The following is a 17,524-nucleotide window of genomic DNA, read 5'->3' as shown; positions in this document are numbered from 1 at the left end:
AATTCTACTTTTTACCAAAATAAAGACCAAATCTAATGCTTACATACAGGAGACACATGTCTAGACATGTTGAGTAAAGTCAGTACCATCGCCAAAGGCTTTCTGGTTGAATAATAACAATGTCTGTGATGGTGATGACTGCAGGGCACTCATTATTAAGCATCAGATGGGAAATAGCAGAATCTGGAACAGGGAATGTGCACACTTTCCAACACATACATTCTCCATAGTGGGCTGCTTTTAAAAACAGATGATGATCTTTAGAAGTCAAATGAATTGCCACATATGAGATAGCATTGATCTAACCCAGTTGATGGGTTATGAATTGTTAGGTGAAGGTCATATAAAGCACATATCGCCCATGACGAAACTGCTCCCTTAAACAATAAATGGTTGCATGCCCTTTCTCATTAATTGCAAGCAGATAATTATCATTTGATATCTATCGTTGATGGATTTTATCCTCTTTTTGTCTTAATACACACCAGCTCAGGCCTGGTTTGGGCACAACTTTTCGTAGGCCTTCACTGAGCTTTGTGCATATCTTGTAACATGTCTTGTGTTAGTTCCAATGTGGAGAATCAAAAGTAATCTTACACAAAACGAGGGCCAAATTCACACAGGCATGAGTTTACAGCAGCAAATTCTCCTCTGGACTTTCATTGCATTGTAGAGGACATTAAACTGAGTAACATACCATAATAACTTTAGATCGTCCAATAAATGCACCATTAAAAAAAAAAAAAAAAAAAGTCTCTAAGCTGGAGCCCCACGGGTTGGAAATGCCGCAGGAAAAATTGCACCATTTTACAGTAATTGCAAAGTGGATGGGATTATTGTGAATCCCATGCCCACTTTGCGGTAGAAACTGCAGCGCGGACACGCTGCGATTTCCAAAACCAGCACAGTTTTGGAAATCACAGCATGTCAGTTATCCAGGGAAACGCCGGTGGCTTCCTCGTAAAACTCCGAGAGCGTTCTTTTTAAAGCGCTGCGGAAAGAATCACAATATGTTCCTTCAGCGGTTCTGCTGCGGATCGTCCCGTAGGGCCTTAGCCTTAAGGTCTGTGTGAATGAGGTTCAAATACAATGGGTCCAGTGTTTTAATGCTTGCACCATTGCACTTGAGACTGATTTGCATATTTACAAAACAAGATAATGGTACAGCTATGGTACTTTGCATACTGTTCCCTACAGTCCAATGTGGCAAGTTTGTTACTTAGCCTTCTGATGAGACTCCCTTTAAAGGGTATGTCCAGTTTCTGCTACTAAATGTTCTTTGTATAATGAAAAGTTATACAATTTTCCAATATACTTTCTCTATCAATTCCTCAAAGTTTTCTAGATCTCTGCTTGCTGTCATTCATTCTGCTTACTTCATCGACAAAAATCAGTCCATGGTCATGTGATGGACACACAGGTGCACAGCTCGTCTGAACACGTCTGATTACTGTGGTGCGACTGAAACGAGCGGTGCACCTTTGTGTCCATCACATGACCATGGACTGAGGATTATCCACTGGAAGTAAACCGAATGATAGCCAGCAGAGATCTAGGAAACATACGTTTATTGGAAAATTGTATAACTTTTTTTTATTATACTAACAGTAACATTTATTTGTGGAAATTGGACATCCCCTTTTAAGGTGCCTTTACTTTGTGGTGTTTTTTTGTTTTATTTTTTTGTTTCAGACCAGTAGCAAATTAAGTGAGGAATTGACATTTTGTGCATCTTTTTGAAGCACATGGGCCATGTGTCAGAATGCAGCTAAAAATAACTAATTTTCCCGAGATACAAAATGAATAAACTTGTATAGATGATGTATAAAGTGTGAAGAAGCGTACGATGAACTTACATTTTGACACTCTTTATTTGAATAATAAAGTGGTGGATTTTCTAGTTTGTCGAGCTACTATTTACTGTAGTACTGATCTGCAACCAGCAGGTGTCGCTACATCAGAGACTTCCTGATAGCTTTCACACATTAGACTTCTAGTTAGATACATTGTGTGTATTATAAAACCCCTGTGTGCACTTTATCAGCTCCCATACTTTTACTCCAGCATAGTTGCCTGTGGTGTAAATATTCCTCTCCGCCCCCCCCCCCCCCCCCTTAATAATGATTTGCCAAGAGGAAAAGTAGTGATGCTGGCATTGGATGTGATGTAGGCTGGTGGTTCCTTTATAATAGGTATGTGCGTCATGTAGTATTTGCTACAATCAATGTGTTCTTGGAATCTCTTAGAAGAGACTGGGTCCTGCTGTCTGTATTCCGTTATTAAACGGACAAGCTATAACTACAGGTGAATTACCCATCTGGCATCTATCTTCACCCAAACTCTACCTGTTCATCACCCCAAACCCCCTCTGAGTTCATGCCAAGTGTTATAGGAGGTGCTTTTCAAGCTGCTATGAAAATGATATTCTGTATTTAGGTATTATAAGGTAGTATTATTACTCTGCTCTGTAAGAAATTAGGGCTAACAGAATAAATTGTGTTTGACAGCTAAGTGTCCATTCACATGACCGAATTCAACGGCCATGTGCTTGCTTTTATATTAAAAGCGAACACATGATCCCATAGATATTAATGGATCAATTTACACCACCGTTGTCTTAATGGACCCTATGACTGATTTGAGAAAAATTAGAATCTGCCATTTCCTGAGCAGCTTTGACAGATCTTTCAATAGACTCCGGTGTATGAGGGATCTGTGTGAAGCGATAACCCTCACATGTACACTCTGCAGTGACAAAAGTACTTTACACGCGGCCTAGTGCATAGCACGTTTGCCTGACTATGCACTTAAGCAGATCACAGATGTAAGACGTTCATCAGCTCTTATTTGGGGAACAATGATCGCTATTGCAGTCTTTGTTGTACTGAATATTGGTAGCACATCCCTATGTATACGGGGTAACATTCTGCTGATGTGAAGGGGGCAGTTGTTAGGAGCATCTTTCATATAAACATTGGTTTCAAGTAAGTGACGTCCTAATAGGGCCGTGTAAAGAGGCCTTTACTTTGTTCCAAAATATATCCATATATTAGAGCATCTTGAGCCACAACATTCCTGCTAAGTCACCCCTTCTTGTCGACTGAGATGTCTAAAATGTCTAACACATGCCATAAGGGTAGATTTAAGTGTGTCAGACATGACAAGTCACAGCATAATTCTGTTACTTTTATTTTGGGAAATTTCCCGTATACATTTGCTTCCATACATACTTCTGTTCCTGAAATCAAGGAACGTTATTGCACAATAAAGCTGTTTATAACATGTCTAGTTGTCGAATCACGTGCTGTACATATTATTGTCTGTGTCTGTTTTTAGATGCATGGGTTCTAGCTGCAGCTGTTGCAGTCAGAAATGAATAGAAAGGGAGGTGGGCACAAATATATGGTAGCTTCTGATTTTTACATAGAAATTCTAGTGTCATGTTTGATATCTAATTTTGCCATGAATATACGTTAACAAGTCAGATTAAATAGATGCAGAAAAGTAGAGGTTGCAATGTGATCAGCTTATGTAGACTTGGCCATCTTTGAATTGGCCTCAGTATCCCGTCACAGCCGTCCTCGGGCTGTTTTTTGCAGTGAAAAGAGGTCAGCAAGTCTGAAGGAAACCAGTTGTATACCCAAGGCAAAAAAGAATGTGGAAAGCCTGAGTTCCCTTTAGTTTGTAGGTGAAGCATAGAATCTCCAAATGTTGTTTTAGTTCATTGTATGTATGTATGTATGTATGTATGTATGTATATGAAAGCAACCCACGCATGCACATATTGTAACTATCACCTCCTATAATTAGAATAGAGGTATCCAGAGGACACATGCTAGATGTCGTAATAATATGCTAATGAACTGCCTCACAGGAAAGCTTGGAAGAGATGAATTTCTCTCTATATCTTCTCTCTTCTCATGTGTATTATCAGAATACGTATGTTGTAAAACAGTCAGTGATGGTGACAACATGCCTCTCTTTATTAGACTAACTATTGTGTTAGTCCATATTTCACCATATGTATGGTTGTTGCATTTTTTCATCTTCGATCACAGCTGTAAGACGTTCATCAGATCTTATTTGGGGAACAATGATCGCTATTGCAGTCTTTGTTATACTGAATATTGTTATGGTTGTTGCATTTTTTCACGGACGACATACGTGCCCAATTCATTTCAGTGTGTTTATTCAGATGTCCAGGCTTCTTTTGCAGTGGTACATTAATTTTTTTGCGTTCTTTTTATGGATAATGATGCATTACATCAATGAAACTATAGGTGCATGAAAAAAATTGATGACAACTATGTATTTTTTCTATTAAAGATAAGTTCAGATTATGTTTATCAGGCCATGTTTTTCAAAAGACATACATTTTCAGTGCTTTGGGTAAACACACATTTTATTAATGGAATCAGTAGCAGGAAGCTAAGGCTCACCCTAAATTCCTAAGTGTGAACAGCCCCTAATGTTTATGGTGGTGTTTTCCTCATTTTATGTGCTTGCCATAGATCTCACATTTCATATGATGAAATATTTTTAGTTGGGTTTATAAAGTTTGCTGTGATTATTGTCTAACATTTAGGTTTTTTTTTTCTTTCCTGTAGTAAATCCATACAGTCAAAAGTGGACTGCATTTTGGTGAGTAAAATCCTTTGCCATGATAATCCATCTAGTAGTAACAAAGTCTTTGCTAATAATTATTGTTCCTTTATGGTGTTCAGTGTTTTCTGTATGCTGTGAAAGTCACACATGGTTTGTGTTGTCATTCCTTGTTCCTTTATACTGTTAAGATTTGGGATATAAGACAAATAAGCAAAATAAATAACCCCTTTCTGTCAAATGAAGGGGTTTTCCAGTTTCAGTCAAAAAGCAGCCACAGGCATGGGAGAGGTGAAAAAACCCAAAAGCAAACAAACAGTGCTTACCTCCAGAACAGCACCTAAGTTATGTTCTTAGTCTCTTCTCCACCAGTGTTTGTTGATGGGGCTTCAGCCAATAACTGGCTTTACTATTGTACTGTTAGGCTAGGCTCACATGGTGGAAAATGAAGAGAAATTCCTCTTTATTTTCCACTGCCATATTCGTCTGCAAGATTGCCGTGATGTATTGCCGATGCAAGATATTGGCACTTCTTTGCGGCTTTCCTCTACTGCTTAGGCCTGGATGAATGGGCCTAATCAGGAGGGAGTCTCTAGCTACAGAATTTGTGGCAAGATCGAGCAGGATGCTGATTTTTCTGTGTCCTGCTTCAATCTCTTCTTTCCATTGAAAACAATGAAAGGCAGAGATCGAAGCAGGACATTGAAAAAGTAAGCGTCCTGCTTGATCTTTCTGTGGATTTCGCGTCTCAAGACTCTATGCTGCTCAGCCGCAGAAATCGCAACGGATTGCCAATGACTTGCATCAGCATCCCATCATGGCTAGACCGTAGCCAAATATATTGTGGTGAAAAATGAAGAGGAATTACTCTTCATTTTCTGCTGTGTGATCGTACCCTAAAGGCCAGTGAAGAGATGGGCTGAAGCAGTCGTGTGATGGCACTTCCCCAGCTCATGAACATGCAGTGGCAAGTAGCAGCGTTAACCCTGGAGTGGCAGGGGATGCAGAACGTAACCATATACGACTTCAACACTGTACCTGTACGCTTGAGAAGTTGATGTTTGTAGGTTCTAATGGAAAAGATCACACCATATTTGTGTGTGGTTTCCCATATTATTAAACCCCTTTCAGCATTATTATATGTTTTGTTATCAATGTCATATTAGTATATTTATTTACCCTGCCTATATTTCTAATTTCTCTAACACTGGCTTTAACCACCATAATCTCAGTCTAGACAGAGATTAAGCTATCCTACATGTATGCAGGATTATCCAGTTAGATTATAAACCTTCTATTTTATAATAACGTAGTGCCTGTAACTTGTAATGTGCTGAGCAGTCTAACTGAAGATTCTCAGCAGATGAAATCTAATTGGTTGGAAGAAAAGGTACATACTGAAAACTTCTTTATTTAAACCAATCTGTAAATCTTTGAACACACAACAGCTTTGCATGAAAATAGTGATACAGTTGTTTCAGCAAACCTATGTAAAAACAGCTTTTTGTTGCGTTTTATGTACTTTTTTCTTTCATGATTAGAATGTTTTTATTTAAAGAAATATTTGTTAAAAAATAAACAGCATTTATTTTTCCTTATGCTAACCCTCTCGCTGCTAGGGGGTTTTCAGATATTTTGCTCCTCTGGCTGCTAGGTCAGTTTTCACAGTTTTATGATGGGCAAATAAAACTTAAATTGCAACATTAAATAATTAAGTAGACACCTGCAACATTGTCAAAATGCCACTTGGTACTTTATACGAAAAGGCACCTTCATGCAATTTTGATTTAAAGAGGACTTTTCACGTCCTCAGGGCACATGCGGTGTTATACACCGCTAGAAAGCCGACAGTGCTCTGAATTCAGAGCACTATCGGCTTTCTCGTTCTGAGCCCGCGCTGAAGAGCTATCGGTGCCGGTACCGTAGCTCTTCAGTGTCAGAAGGGCATTTCTGACAGTCTGTCAGAAAAGCCCTTCCTCACAGCAAAGCCTATTGCGCTGTGCTGTGAGAGGGGATGTTACTTACCACCCAGCCATGACGCTGAGCAGTGATGAACACCCCCACTACTCGTCTATGGATGAATACTGTCAGGAGTTGGGAAGGGGGGGTGGCGTTCCTCAGCGCACTCTCGGCTTTCTAGCGGTGAGCAAATGCCCTGAGGATGTGAAAGGTCCTCTTTACGCTGGGTTCACACCAGCGTTCGGATCTCCGTTCTGAGGTTTCCGTTTTCTGCATGTAGAAGACGGAAACCTGTCAGATCGAGCCCAGCCGTGAGCGCGGGTGAGCGTTTTATGCTCTCCGCGGCGAAACCAGTTTTTTAAAACCGGACACAAAGTCCTGCATGTTTGACTCTGTGTCCAGTTAAAAAAAAAACGGTTTTGCCGCGGAGAGCATTAAACACTCACTGGCGCTCACGGCCGGACACTTTTCAAACCTATTCAAATGAATGGGTTTGAAAGATGCCTGCAGGTTTCCGTTTCCTGCCCAGTTTCGTGCAGGAAACGGAAGCCTGCAGAATGGAGGCCCCAGGCGCAGATGTGAACGAGCCCTTAAATTGTATGTTTCTTTTTTTTTTTTTTTTTTTTAATGCAAATTTATATTAGTTGCTAAAAGTGGAAACCAAACAAAAGTTATATGCACCAAACCTCCTAAAAATAAGAGATCAACATGTGCAGAGTTCATTCATATCACTAAGACCTACACCTGCATGCACATATCTTCATAAAATCACCAGAACTGTATAACAAAAATCTGCTTTGAATTTGGAAATGTTAAAATGTATCATCCTATAAAATGTATGGCTTACATTTAAACACTATATACTGGACTACAATGAACCTTATATATCCCTTGAAAATAGACAACCTGAAGATTACATGTGTCTGAGTTATCAGTAGCCACATCCACCTTCATGTAACTTTGTGACAAACACAAATTAGTTTTTGAAAAAATTGAATTAAAATTTACCATATATACTCGAGTATAAGCTGACCCAAATATAAGCCGAGACCCCTAATTTTACCACAAAAAACTGGGAAAATTTATTGACTCGAGTATAAACCGAGGGGGGGAAATCCACCATTGCAGATAAAATGTCTGGTCATGTGCATTGCAGGTTAGTAACTCCATGGGGATCATAGTAATAGCAGTTAACCCCATTATGTCCCTCACATTAACCCCCTGTGTGCCTCACATAAGAGTTACTGATATGTGGGACATATGGAGGTAATAATTAGGTATCTTCATAACTAAGGTCCTTCATTAGTACCCCCATGTGTCTCACATATTAGTAACCCTTATATGGGGCACACAAGGGTTCATATGAGGGACATGATGGGGTTAACTGCTATTAATGTGAGGTACATGGAGTTACTGAAACTAAATTAATAACCCCAAATGCCTGACGTTACTAGGCAGAGTAACTAAAGGAAGGTCCCTGTGTGTGTCACTTTACTGTAGCTTCCTCTCCTCCATACAACAGACATCTTCCATAAGACACAATGAATCCTGGCCACTCATCTGCAGGGTAGATGCTAAATCCTAGTGTGCTAAAGGACCTCTGATGACGTCATGACCATGTGATCGGACTCTGGTGTGAGCGGAGCTACTAGGATTTAGACTCAACCTTATCTGCAGATGTTACATACCAGTGGCTACAGGACCTTTGATGACCTCACAGCCACGTGACCTCATGACAAGCCAATCACAGAGCAGTAGCACTAAAGGACCTCCCCCTTCCAGGTCCTTCCAGTTTTCTGTGCTCCGTGTACTCTGACTCGTGTATAAGCCGAGGAGAGCTTTTTCAGCATGAAAAATGTGCTGAAAAAGTCGGCTTATACTCGAGTATATACGGTACATCTGCACCTAAAACTCATATTCAATTCTACAGTCACACACACAAAACATATATTAAATAATAGATCAATGCATTCACAATTTATACTGTAAACATCAACTACAGAAAGAGCTTGTACTCTCAAATACACTGATACAGAACACAAGCAATATTTGGCTGTCATTCACTAATTTGTTAAAAATATATACTGTACATAGCAGACTGTGATGCCAAAATCTAACTTGAGATTGCACAGCACACCATATATAAAAGCAAAACTTAGTATTTCATATATACAACCACCTTTTTGTATCTTTGCAACAAACAGAGATTACAAGCAGAAATTGCAGACAAATTCAAATTTGCCACTCAAGCAATCCCTTTCTGCAAACAAAACATACTTTCCAAAAAACTACAAGATGTGAGGTATTCATACATACCATATACTTAAATATTTACAGATGCAGTGTTACAGAAGCACCAAAATTCCAGAAATGCGGCAAATTTTGTGTATGCAAATTAAATATGGGCTTAGAATATAATTTTCTATACCCCTATAATAACTGTAACTGTTTTGGCGCTGTGACCTAGATGATGGTAAACATCTGGATTACAGTGCCAAGACATGTCCTGTTTATGTTCAGAGGGGTATTACAGAAGAATACCCCTCTGATTAGGCTCAGAGGGGTATTACATTGTCCTTCTATGACAATCGGAGAGCAAAAATATAGTATGCTCTGTGATTGATAGGAGAAGGAATAACATGGACAGAATTTCATGCTACCCTTCCCCTTGGAATCATATACAGGTTATGCACAGGCAATGACTATCCTTACTCTGTAACCAAATACATAAAATTGGCTTGCACATGCCCTATTTTCTTTTTCTTCTGCTACACCCCTGACTGATGGAGTAGGTCTGGCCTAGTGCTAGAGCAGAGTAGCCTCTGAAAGCATCAGAGTTGAACCAGCAGTATAGCAGCGTATTCTTTGATGTAGCTGGGCCAGGCATGTAAGAGTTAGACCAGCTATATAGCAAAGTAGCCCGTGAAGTAGAGCGTAACAAAGTATTCTCTATTAGCTAGTCAGCAATGGGCTTGGCTAGAGCCTTGCAAACATTGACAAACAGGCCCTGAACACAGTAAGGTTCTTAGGTGTGTGGCAACAAGATAAGGCTGTGTTTTAAAGTCTCAGCAGTCTAAGCTCCTCTGGCATGTGGCTACTGATAGTCGCAGGATTATAATACAGGTTTTTATTCTGCAATTGTTGGCATGCAGGTGAGTTTCTTCCACATGTGGCTGCCAATATGTTAGTATACCGTTTGTTTGTTTTTTCCCCCTGAAATAACACATGCCGTTTTTAATTGTAATTATGAGTATCGCATTTCTAATATGCCAGTAAAGCAGAAGCTTTCACATGAATGGCTGCAGTACAGTAAATGGTCTGTACAGACATGTGTATCATATAGGGTTTGTATGACTCTTCTGTGAGGTGCACAACAGAGCAATGGGGGCGCAAGTTGTGACACTATTATTGGAGGAATCGCTGCCTTATGTCTGAGTAAATAATGTACATATATCCCCCCATACAAACACATTTTTTTCTGCTTTCCTCCACCTGAAAAAAAATCCTTTTTTCCAAGCAAGATTTGGTTTATCTTGAGTCTTTCAGCCTTCATTGTGCATTATCTGTGACTTCATTTAGCTTTGGAGAGCGGAAATTTAAGAGCAAGTCAGTGTCTTGTTTTCTGCAAATAAGAAGACATTATGAATATGCATTTCAGGAAAATAAAGCCTGTGTAGGACGTGCTGCTTTGTTATACTTGAACATCCCATTCATTGGATTTGGACAATATTTGATGTCTTCCTGCCAAATACATAAACAGTCAGCAGTGTAATAAATCTGTTACCAGATAGTTTGCAATGACTGAAAGCTTATTATCTAAAAAAAAAAAAAGTATTGCAGTTGTTTAAACAGAATAGAACTACAACTAGTGTTTTAGCTAGTGTTTTTCAGATGTAATGTTTATTCCTGCACATTAAGTCAGGGTATATACACACCTGGACCTTGGGAATTGTAAGGTCTTTGTCCATTTTCATATACATTTTGGTAGGTTTTTAAAAATTATCCTGTCACATGGAAAAAGCACTCCAATCTGTAGTCATGTTATAAAACAGCTGAGCAGATTTCTATCAAGTTTTGTAGGAAAAGATTCAGTATAGATTGTCACTTTTTCATTTATATCTTTGCAGTTTCAATGCCTAGAAATGTATCTAGTCACAGGGGCGTGCTTAGTGACTTACGCTGGGTTTACACCAGTGCTTGCGCTGCGCTCGGGGATTCCGCTCCCCTCTCAGCATGAAAAATAGAGGATAATTTGCAGATTGGTGAGAACTGACTGCTCAGAAATTCATCTTAATTTTCCAATGTCTGCATGGGGCCTTAGCCCCCTTGCACATAACCATATGAATGGTCATTGTGCTATCTGGATTTTTCCTGGATAGCACAATGACCCATTCATTTCTATGGGCCCGTACACCTGATTGTGAATTACACAGTCATGTGTGCGGGCAGATAGTCTAGGCTGCAAAATATGAAACAGGTCCTATTCCTGTCTGATTTTGCGGCCCTTCTTCTGCAGCTCCTATTCTTCCGCTGGTGCGCGGATGACACATGGATGAAATCCATATATCCCCCATGCTGCACCCGTGTTGTTCGTTCATGGCAGACGGTTAGCACACGGTCGTGTGCAACCGGATTTAGACTGACCTGTTTTTAACTTTTGCAACTTTGGACACACCTACTTTCCACAAAAAAGAAAAAGCCACTTCCCCCAAAAAAGTCTCTTGTACAAGTTATAAAATTATCTAAAACAATTCTTGCAAATTTTGCTTACTACCTTCTTCCCCTTCTCTAGTGTATCTAACATATCAATAAAAAAATGAAGCATCTCTACAAATTTCTAGAGCCCACAAATTTAACCACAAAGCAATGTGTCTTCATGGTTACAGACTGCAAACAAGCCCTGCAGACATTACAGGAAACAAGGGCCAGTTATATTGGATTTTAACTTAACCAATCTTTGCGCAATGAAGCATTCTGAAGTCTCTTTATGCTGCCTTACTCATGAAATTGTGAATGTTGGGTTAATGACACCTATAACATATGTCTTAGTTTTCTATTTTGATAACTATATAAAAAAGAAACTATAAAAAGTTATAAAACATAAGCAGCCTTTTGTTTCCTGTGATATGAGCTGCTGCAAGTGGTGTTTGGCAGAGCTTCTTCACCTCTCCCTATTAAAATAATCACGCATATTCAGATAGACTTAGGCCAAGGTTCCATGTTGTGGAAATGCAGCTGAAAAAAAAAAATACTACGTTTTATGTTACCAGCATAGTGAATGAGATTCTATCTTATCCCTTCCACACATTAACCCCCCCCCCCAAAAAAAAAAAAAAAATAAAATGCGAAAATGTTGCATTTTCAAAAACAAATACGTCTTAGAAAGACAGAGCATGTCAGTTATATCTGTGGAAATGCTCACATTTTCCCTATAGATTTCTTAAGGGAAGAAAAAAGGCAGATAAAAACTCAGCAAAAATGCAAGGAAAACACTGCAGGAAATAACACATTGCATTTCTGCTGTGTTCCGTGACGTGGGGCCTTAGACGTTATGAATCTTTAGCAAACCAGTATCTCATCTGTATGTTTGCTTGAAGTCTGTCACTTTTTTCTCTTAAACAGTTATGATATTTGAGGCCAATGCCTATAGTTAGATGGCTTCACTCTGATGGTCAGATGTACTGGAAGTTTAAGGTTGATGAGGTCAAGGATCCGCTTGATCCTACTAATATTATAAAGGTGAAAGTTTGGATGTTTGTCACTCAGTAATGCAAAAATGGCTGAACGGATTTGGATGAAATTTGGCACATAGTTTGTAAACTGGATTAACACATAGGATACTTGTTATCCCTATAAATGACATGGCTACACGACTTATCAATTTATGTATCCTGCTAATATTAAACTGCTGTTGCCGGTAGGACAATTGTTCAGCGAATTGCAGTTTGCTGATAAAGCCTGGTCTGTTGTTTCTCTATGTAAATACACAGATAACACTGAGTCCATTCTGTACAAGCATCTGCATATTGACTCAACTGCATAAGTGTTTTGTATCCTGTTCAGTCAGAGGGAGGAGAGGGGAGAGAAATACAGGAAGTGAGAACAGACACTGCAGGCAGAGTGCTGAAGCACTGAAATGGCAAAACCGCTTTAATCCTAATAGGCAGTTTCCCAATTTTAAACATGCTGGGAAAATGAAAGTCTAATTTGTCGCAAAATTCTCAAAAAACGAGAGCTATGAAGGTAGCCAGAGGTCAAACCTCACAAATAGGACTAAAAAGATAAAATGTAACTTTTATTTAATTATGCTATTAAAACTTTTTCAGCACAAACAACACACACCCAATCGTGAGAATTTTACACTTAGTGCCTGGGAGACTGTCTGAAACAATGTGTCTTGTCTATATCACACTGACTCCCTAACACTTTCAACCGGTATTACTCTTAGTGCAGATACTGAATAGGACTCAAATATGCTCAGCATAGCGTTCCCCAGCCTTCTGGAGTGCCGGCCTTATGCCACGCCAACCAGGGGGGGGAAAGATCAAATGCTGGCTAGGTCCAAGTTCAGACATACTTAAGCAGACTACCGTAAAAAATGCGTATTTTTAGACCCTACGCGTTTCGTTAGACTCATCAGGGGTCATTCAAAAAATTCTCAGACTAATAGCAGTAAAAACTGCTTTCATTATTGAGAACAAGGGCGGTTGATATTCTGACCGCCAGCAGGACCGCCGCTATTCTCATCAGCGGTTGATATTCTGACCGCCAGCGGCGGTTGGCGTGGCATGAGGCCGGCACTCCAGAAGGCTGGGGAACGCTATGCTGAGCATATTTGAGTCCTATTCAGTATCTGCACTAAGAGTAATACCGGTTGAAAGTGTTTAGGGAGTCAGTGTGATATAGACAAGACACATTGTTTCAGACAGTCTCCCAGGCACTAAGTGTAAAATTCTCACGATTGGGTGTGTGTTGTTTGTGCTGAAAAAGTTTTAATAGCATAGTTAAATAAAAGTTACATTTTATCTTTTTAGTCCTATTTGTGAGGTCTGATCAATCTCTTCAGTGAATGATATTTGAATAGTAGGACACTAGTGAAAACTATTTTGTACTGTGAAAAGTTAGCCAGAGGTCAACACACTTCTCCTCAATTGGAGCTGAGGAGGATTGAGCAAGCTAGGCGTCAAGTGACTCTTAGAGCATCCGAAACGCCGGAGCAGGCGGATCATGGACACCAACAGCACGCTCATTATATGGTGTCCCAGCGAGCTGGTGATTTGCCGGAACAATCACAGGCACGGCATGATGAACAAGTTCAATGGCAGGCCAGCTTTTGATAGCTGTCGAAACGCCAGAGCAGGCGGATCATCGATACCAACAACACGCAGACAAAGTCGCAGGCATTTTTCAATATGTTACAAAGATGCTCGTCCAGGCCCTCATAATCTCCCGCCTAGATTACTGCAACACCCTTCTCCATGGACTCCCAGCAAACACCCTTGCGCCCCCCTCCAGTCCACCTTAAACTGTGCTGCTCGCTTAATTCACCTCACCCCTCGATCTTCATCGGCTACTCCCCTCTGCCAGTCCCTCCACTGGCTACCCATAGCTCAGCGAATTGAGTTCAAGCTACTAACGTTAACATACAAAGCCATCCACAACCTGTCCCTCCATATACCTCTGAACTAATCTCCCGCTACCTGCCCACACGCAACCTCAGATTCTCCAATGACCTCCTACTCTGCTCTGCTCTCATCTGCTCCTCACACAACCGTCTCCAAAGATTTCTCCCGTACATCTCCCATACTCTGGAACTCATTACCAAGACACAGAAGACTGATCCCACAATCACAGGCTTCAAGAAGGCCCTGAAGACTCACCTATTCAGGAAGGCCTACAACCTCCAATAACACTATCACCACACCATCTGAACATTCTCCCCCTCTCCTTCTGTCTCTACCCCTCTCCCCTCATAGATTGGAAGCCCTCGCGGGCAGGGCCCTCTACCGCACTGTGCCAGTGGGTCGCTTTTAGTTTTATATCTGTTAGTATATTTTGTGTATTGTATGTAACCCCCAAATGTAAAGCACTATGGAATTAATGGTGCTATATAAATAATAATAATAATAAAAATAGCTACAGGTCAAATCTATATATGTGATAGCCAAGGTGATTAGTTATGATGATAAAATGATGGAAGTCACGATTGAAGCTGTATGGTGAGATATTGAGCCTGAAAGTCAAAAGTTCAAAACATTGTTACCCTTTTGCTTGTCAGTGTGTTAGTGGCATGGGCATGGTGGATTGTGTTGATTGGATAATTGTGTATGTTAACCCTTTGATTGCATCACCAGATTTCATATTAAAGAGTTTTTTCAGGATTATTTATTTTTATTTATGGCCTATCTTAAGGATAGACCATAAAAAGCTGATCAATGGAAGATCGACTGCTGGAATACATACGAATTAGTTGTTCAGGAATATGTCTGTCTGTTTTCTGTATTATACAGTGCAAAGATAGCTTTGTGCCCTATAGAGGAGTAGAAAGCCATTGCTGCAACTGAGCTCCCATTGACCATACATTAGAATGGTGCTTACCAAAACCACTGACTTCAATGGGATTTCTGATTTCAACACAAAGGCAGATGTTTTCGCAAGAAAGATGAGCATAGTATCCTTCTTTTCTCAGGGAAATAATCCACCTCTAAAGATGTTTGGCAGGTGTAGACTTCTACTCCTTTAGAGTATGACTAAAGTGTATGATTAGCCTTAGGCCTTATTCACACAGCAGTTTGATTTTTCCTGGACATCTGGCCCAGATGTTACAGGACGTTTTTTACAGAACAGCCAACACACTGCCATTTTAAAAACCGTGAAACTCTCTGGGAGTATTCGATTGTCCATTTTTGGAATCATCAAAATGGGCACATATTGAACCTATCTTTATTTTTTCTTTAATAGATAGGCATTTATTGCCTTCCTCAACATCTGCCGGCGGATATCGGATATTTAAATAGACCTGGCACTAAGACAGTCACACAAATGCACTTTTTCTCCAATTCCACCACATTCTGAATTTTTTTTATATCTTCACAGTACATTGTACAGAATAATAATGGTTTCCAAGTTTTGATGTTCTTTTTAATAGTATGAATTAATTAATTATGAATGTGTGTCTTTGTATTTGGTGTACAATCTAGGTTTTTGATTTTGTTTTGAACTCTTACTTTTTATATTTTATAGCAAGAAGTTGAGAAGTTTACAGATCTTGAGAAACTCTACCTCTACCTCCAACTGCCTTCTGGTCCTAGCAATGTGGAGAAAAGGTATATATCCATTTCAATATATCCTCTACATTTATCCCATAGAGTAAACACTATAAGGAGGGAATCGCCCCAAAAATTGACTAAAAATAATGAAGATGCCAGTTGTCTGGATGATCTACAAAGAAACTATGTGAGCTGCTTATGCTCGTTGGTGGATCAAACTGTCTTCACTCCCGGTGGTCTGTTTTAGGCATCTGGAGCCTGTTTGCTATGTGTAACCACTGCTTCCAATGCTTCCTAGCAGCTAGGTCACAATAGCCTAGATCAGGGGTCAGCACTGGTGCTGGAGTCAGCACCCAAGACATATCTACCTGGCACAGGACACTCTCCTGTTTTAAACAAATGGCAGTGCTGCTCCAGGTGGCAACTTTCTCTAATCGTCCCTATAAATGCAGATGGATCGGAGGATGCACTGGGAGGTGGTGGGAACATGAGGCACAATGTCTAAGTGTCCAGGCCAGTAACCTAGCCATAGGTCAGCAGTTACCTGTGCAAAGTATAATATTGCAGCTAAATTTGCCTTCATTCATTTCAATAAGACTGTAAAAATGTAAAAAGACAACAAAAAGACTAGGCTCTGTGATTGGCACCCTCTTTCCCCACAAGGCAGAGTTACTGCAGATTACACTTAGTCCCATGTCCAGTTCACATATGTATCATATTGCTAAAGAATCACATTGAAATCTAAGCTCAATTGACTAACTAACTGGTTGCAGTTATGGTTTGTGTTATCTGACTTTCATGTAAGACAGTGTTTCCCAACCTTTGCAGACTCGGGGGTCCACCTGGAAAAAAAATTTTCCTTGGAGCACCCCTACCAAATAATATTTACTATAACTCAATAAAAATCCTAAGGATGCAGAAAACATTGCATAAAGGCATGGGATCATCCTTCTAACTACTTCTAGAGCGTTGAGGCTCCCTGTTGGTAATCACCAATGTAGGATGGCAACACTCTTACAACTGTTACATGGCACATGGAGTACTTCATCTTTAGATTCCCCCCCCCCCCCCCCCCCCAAATTGGCACCCAAGACTAAACAAAAAGGTTGCTGACTCCTGGCCTAGATTGTAGACTATTCATTATAACAACCATCCTGCCTATTTCACTCACTGTAAAATATCTAAATGTCTGCTAACTTGGTGAAATGTCTTTGAATGTGCCACAGAGGCATATATAGCCATCAACAATCTCTCACCAAGAGAATTACTACCCAAAAGTAGCCTCTGAGGGACTTTTCATTGCGCAGCAGCGGAAGCACTTTTACACCCTGTTGTGACAATACCCAGTGCTTAATCAGACCACACCTGTAATCCTCTACATATCTGCCTGGGATGTAACTGGGTGCTGAGTACTGCAGCACTCTGGTGTTTCTATCTTGGTGTCTTTTCAGTGAGTCTATTGATAGTTTAGGCATTGCTGGGATGCCTAATATGTTTAGCAGGGGAGGGGGCTGAATGCTCTGCTTGTATAATGCAGCTGGACGGTCAAGTATTTTTTTTTTTATTTTCGTGTTACGAAAAGTCACATAGCAAAAATTTTGTTCTATTTTAACTAGTAGCACTATGGACCCATAGCTGTAAGGCTGTATTCAGACAGCCTAATATGACTGGGCTGTTTCTCAGCCGTAAATTCA

The 17,524-nt window shown here is 40.1% G+C and overlaps 1 protein-coding gene across 1 annotated transcript in view; it reads left to right on the top strand.

The window, feature by feature from the left end:
* RFX7 (regulatory factor X7) overlaps positions 1 to 17,524 on the top strand; it is a 74,105-nt gene that overhangs the window by 30,925 nt on the left and 25,656 nt on the right. Inside the window, exons 2-3 of the mRNA XM_075273486.1 lie at positions 4,608 to 4,641; positions 15,805 to 15,887. Of these exons, the coding sequence (XP_075129587.1) occupies positions 4,608 to 4,641; positions 15,805 to 15,887 (117 nt within the window). The remainder of the gene's footprint in view (positions 1 to 4,607; positions 4,642 to 15,804; positions 15,888 to 17,524) is intronic.

Source organism: Leptodactylus fuscus, chromosome 5, assembly GCF_031893055.1.
Source record: "Leptodactylus fuscus isolate aLepFus1 chromosome 5, aLepFus1.hap2, whole genome shotgun sequence".
In the NCBI taxonomy this organism is placed as follows: Eukaryota; Metazoa; Chordata; class Amphibia; order Anura; family Leptodactylidae; genus Leptodactylus; species Leptodactylus fuscus.
This window is presented reverse-complemented; position numbering and strand designations above follow the sequence as displayed.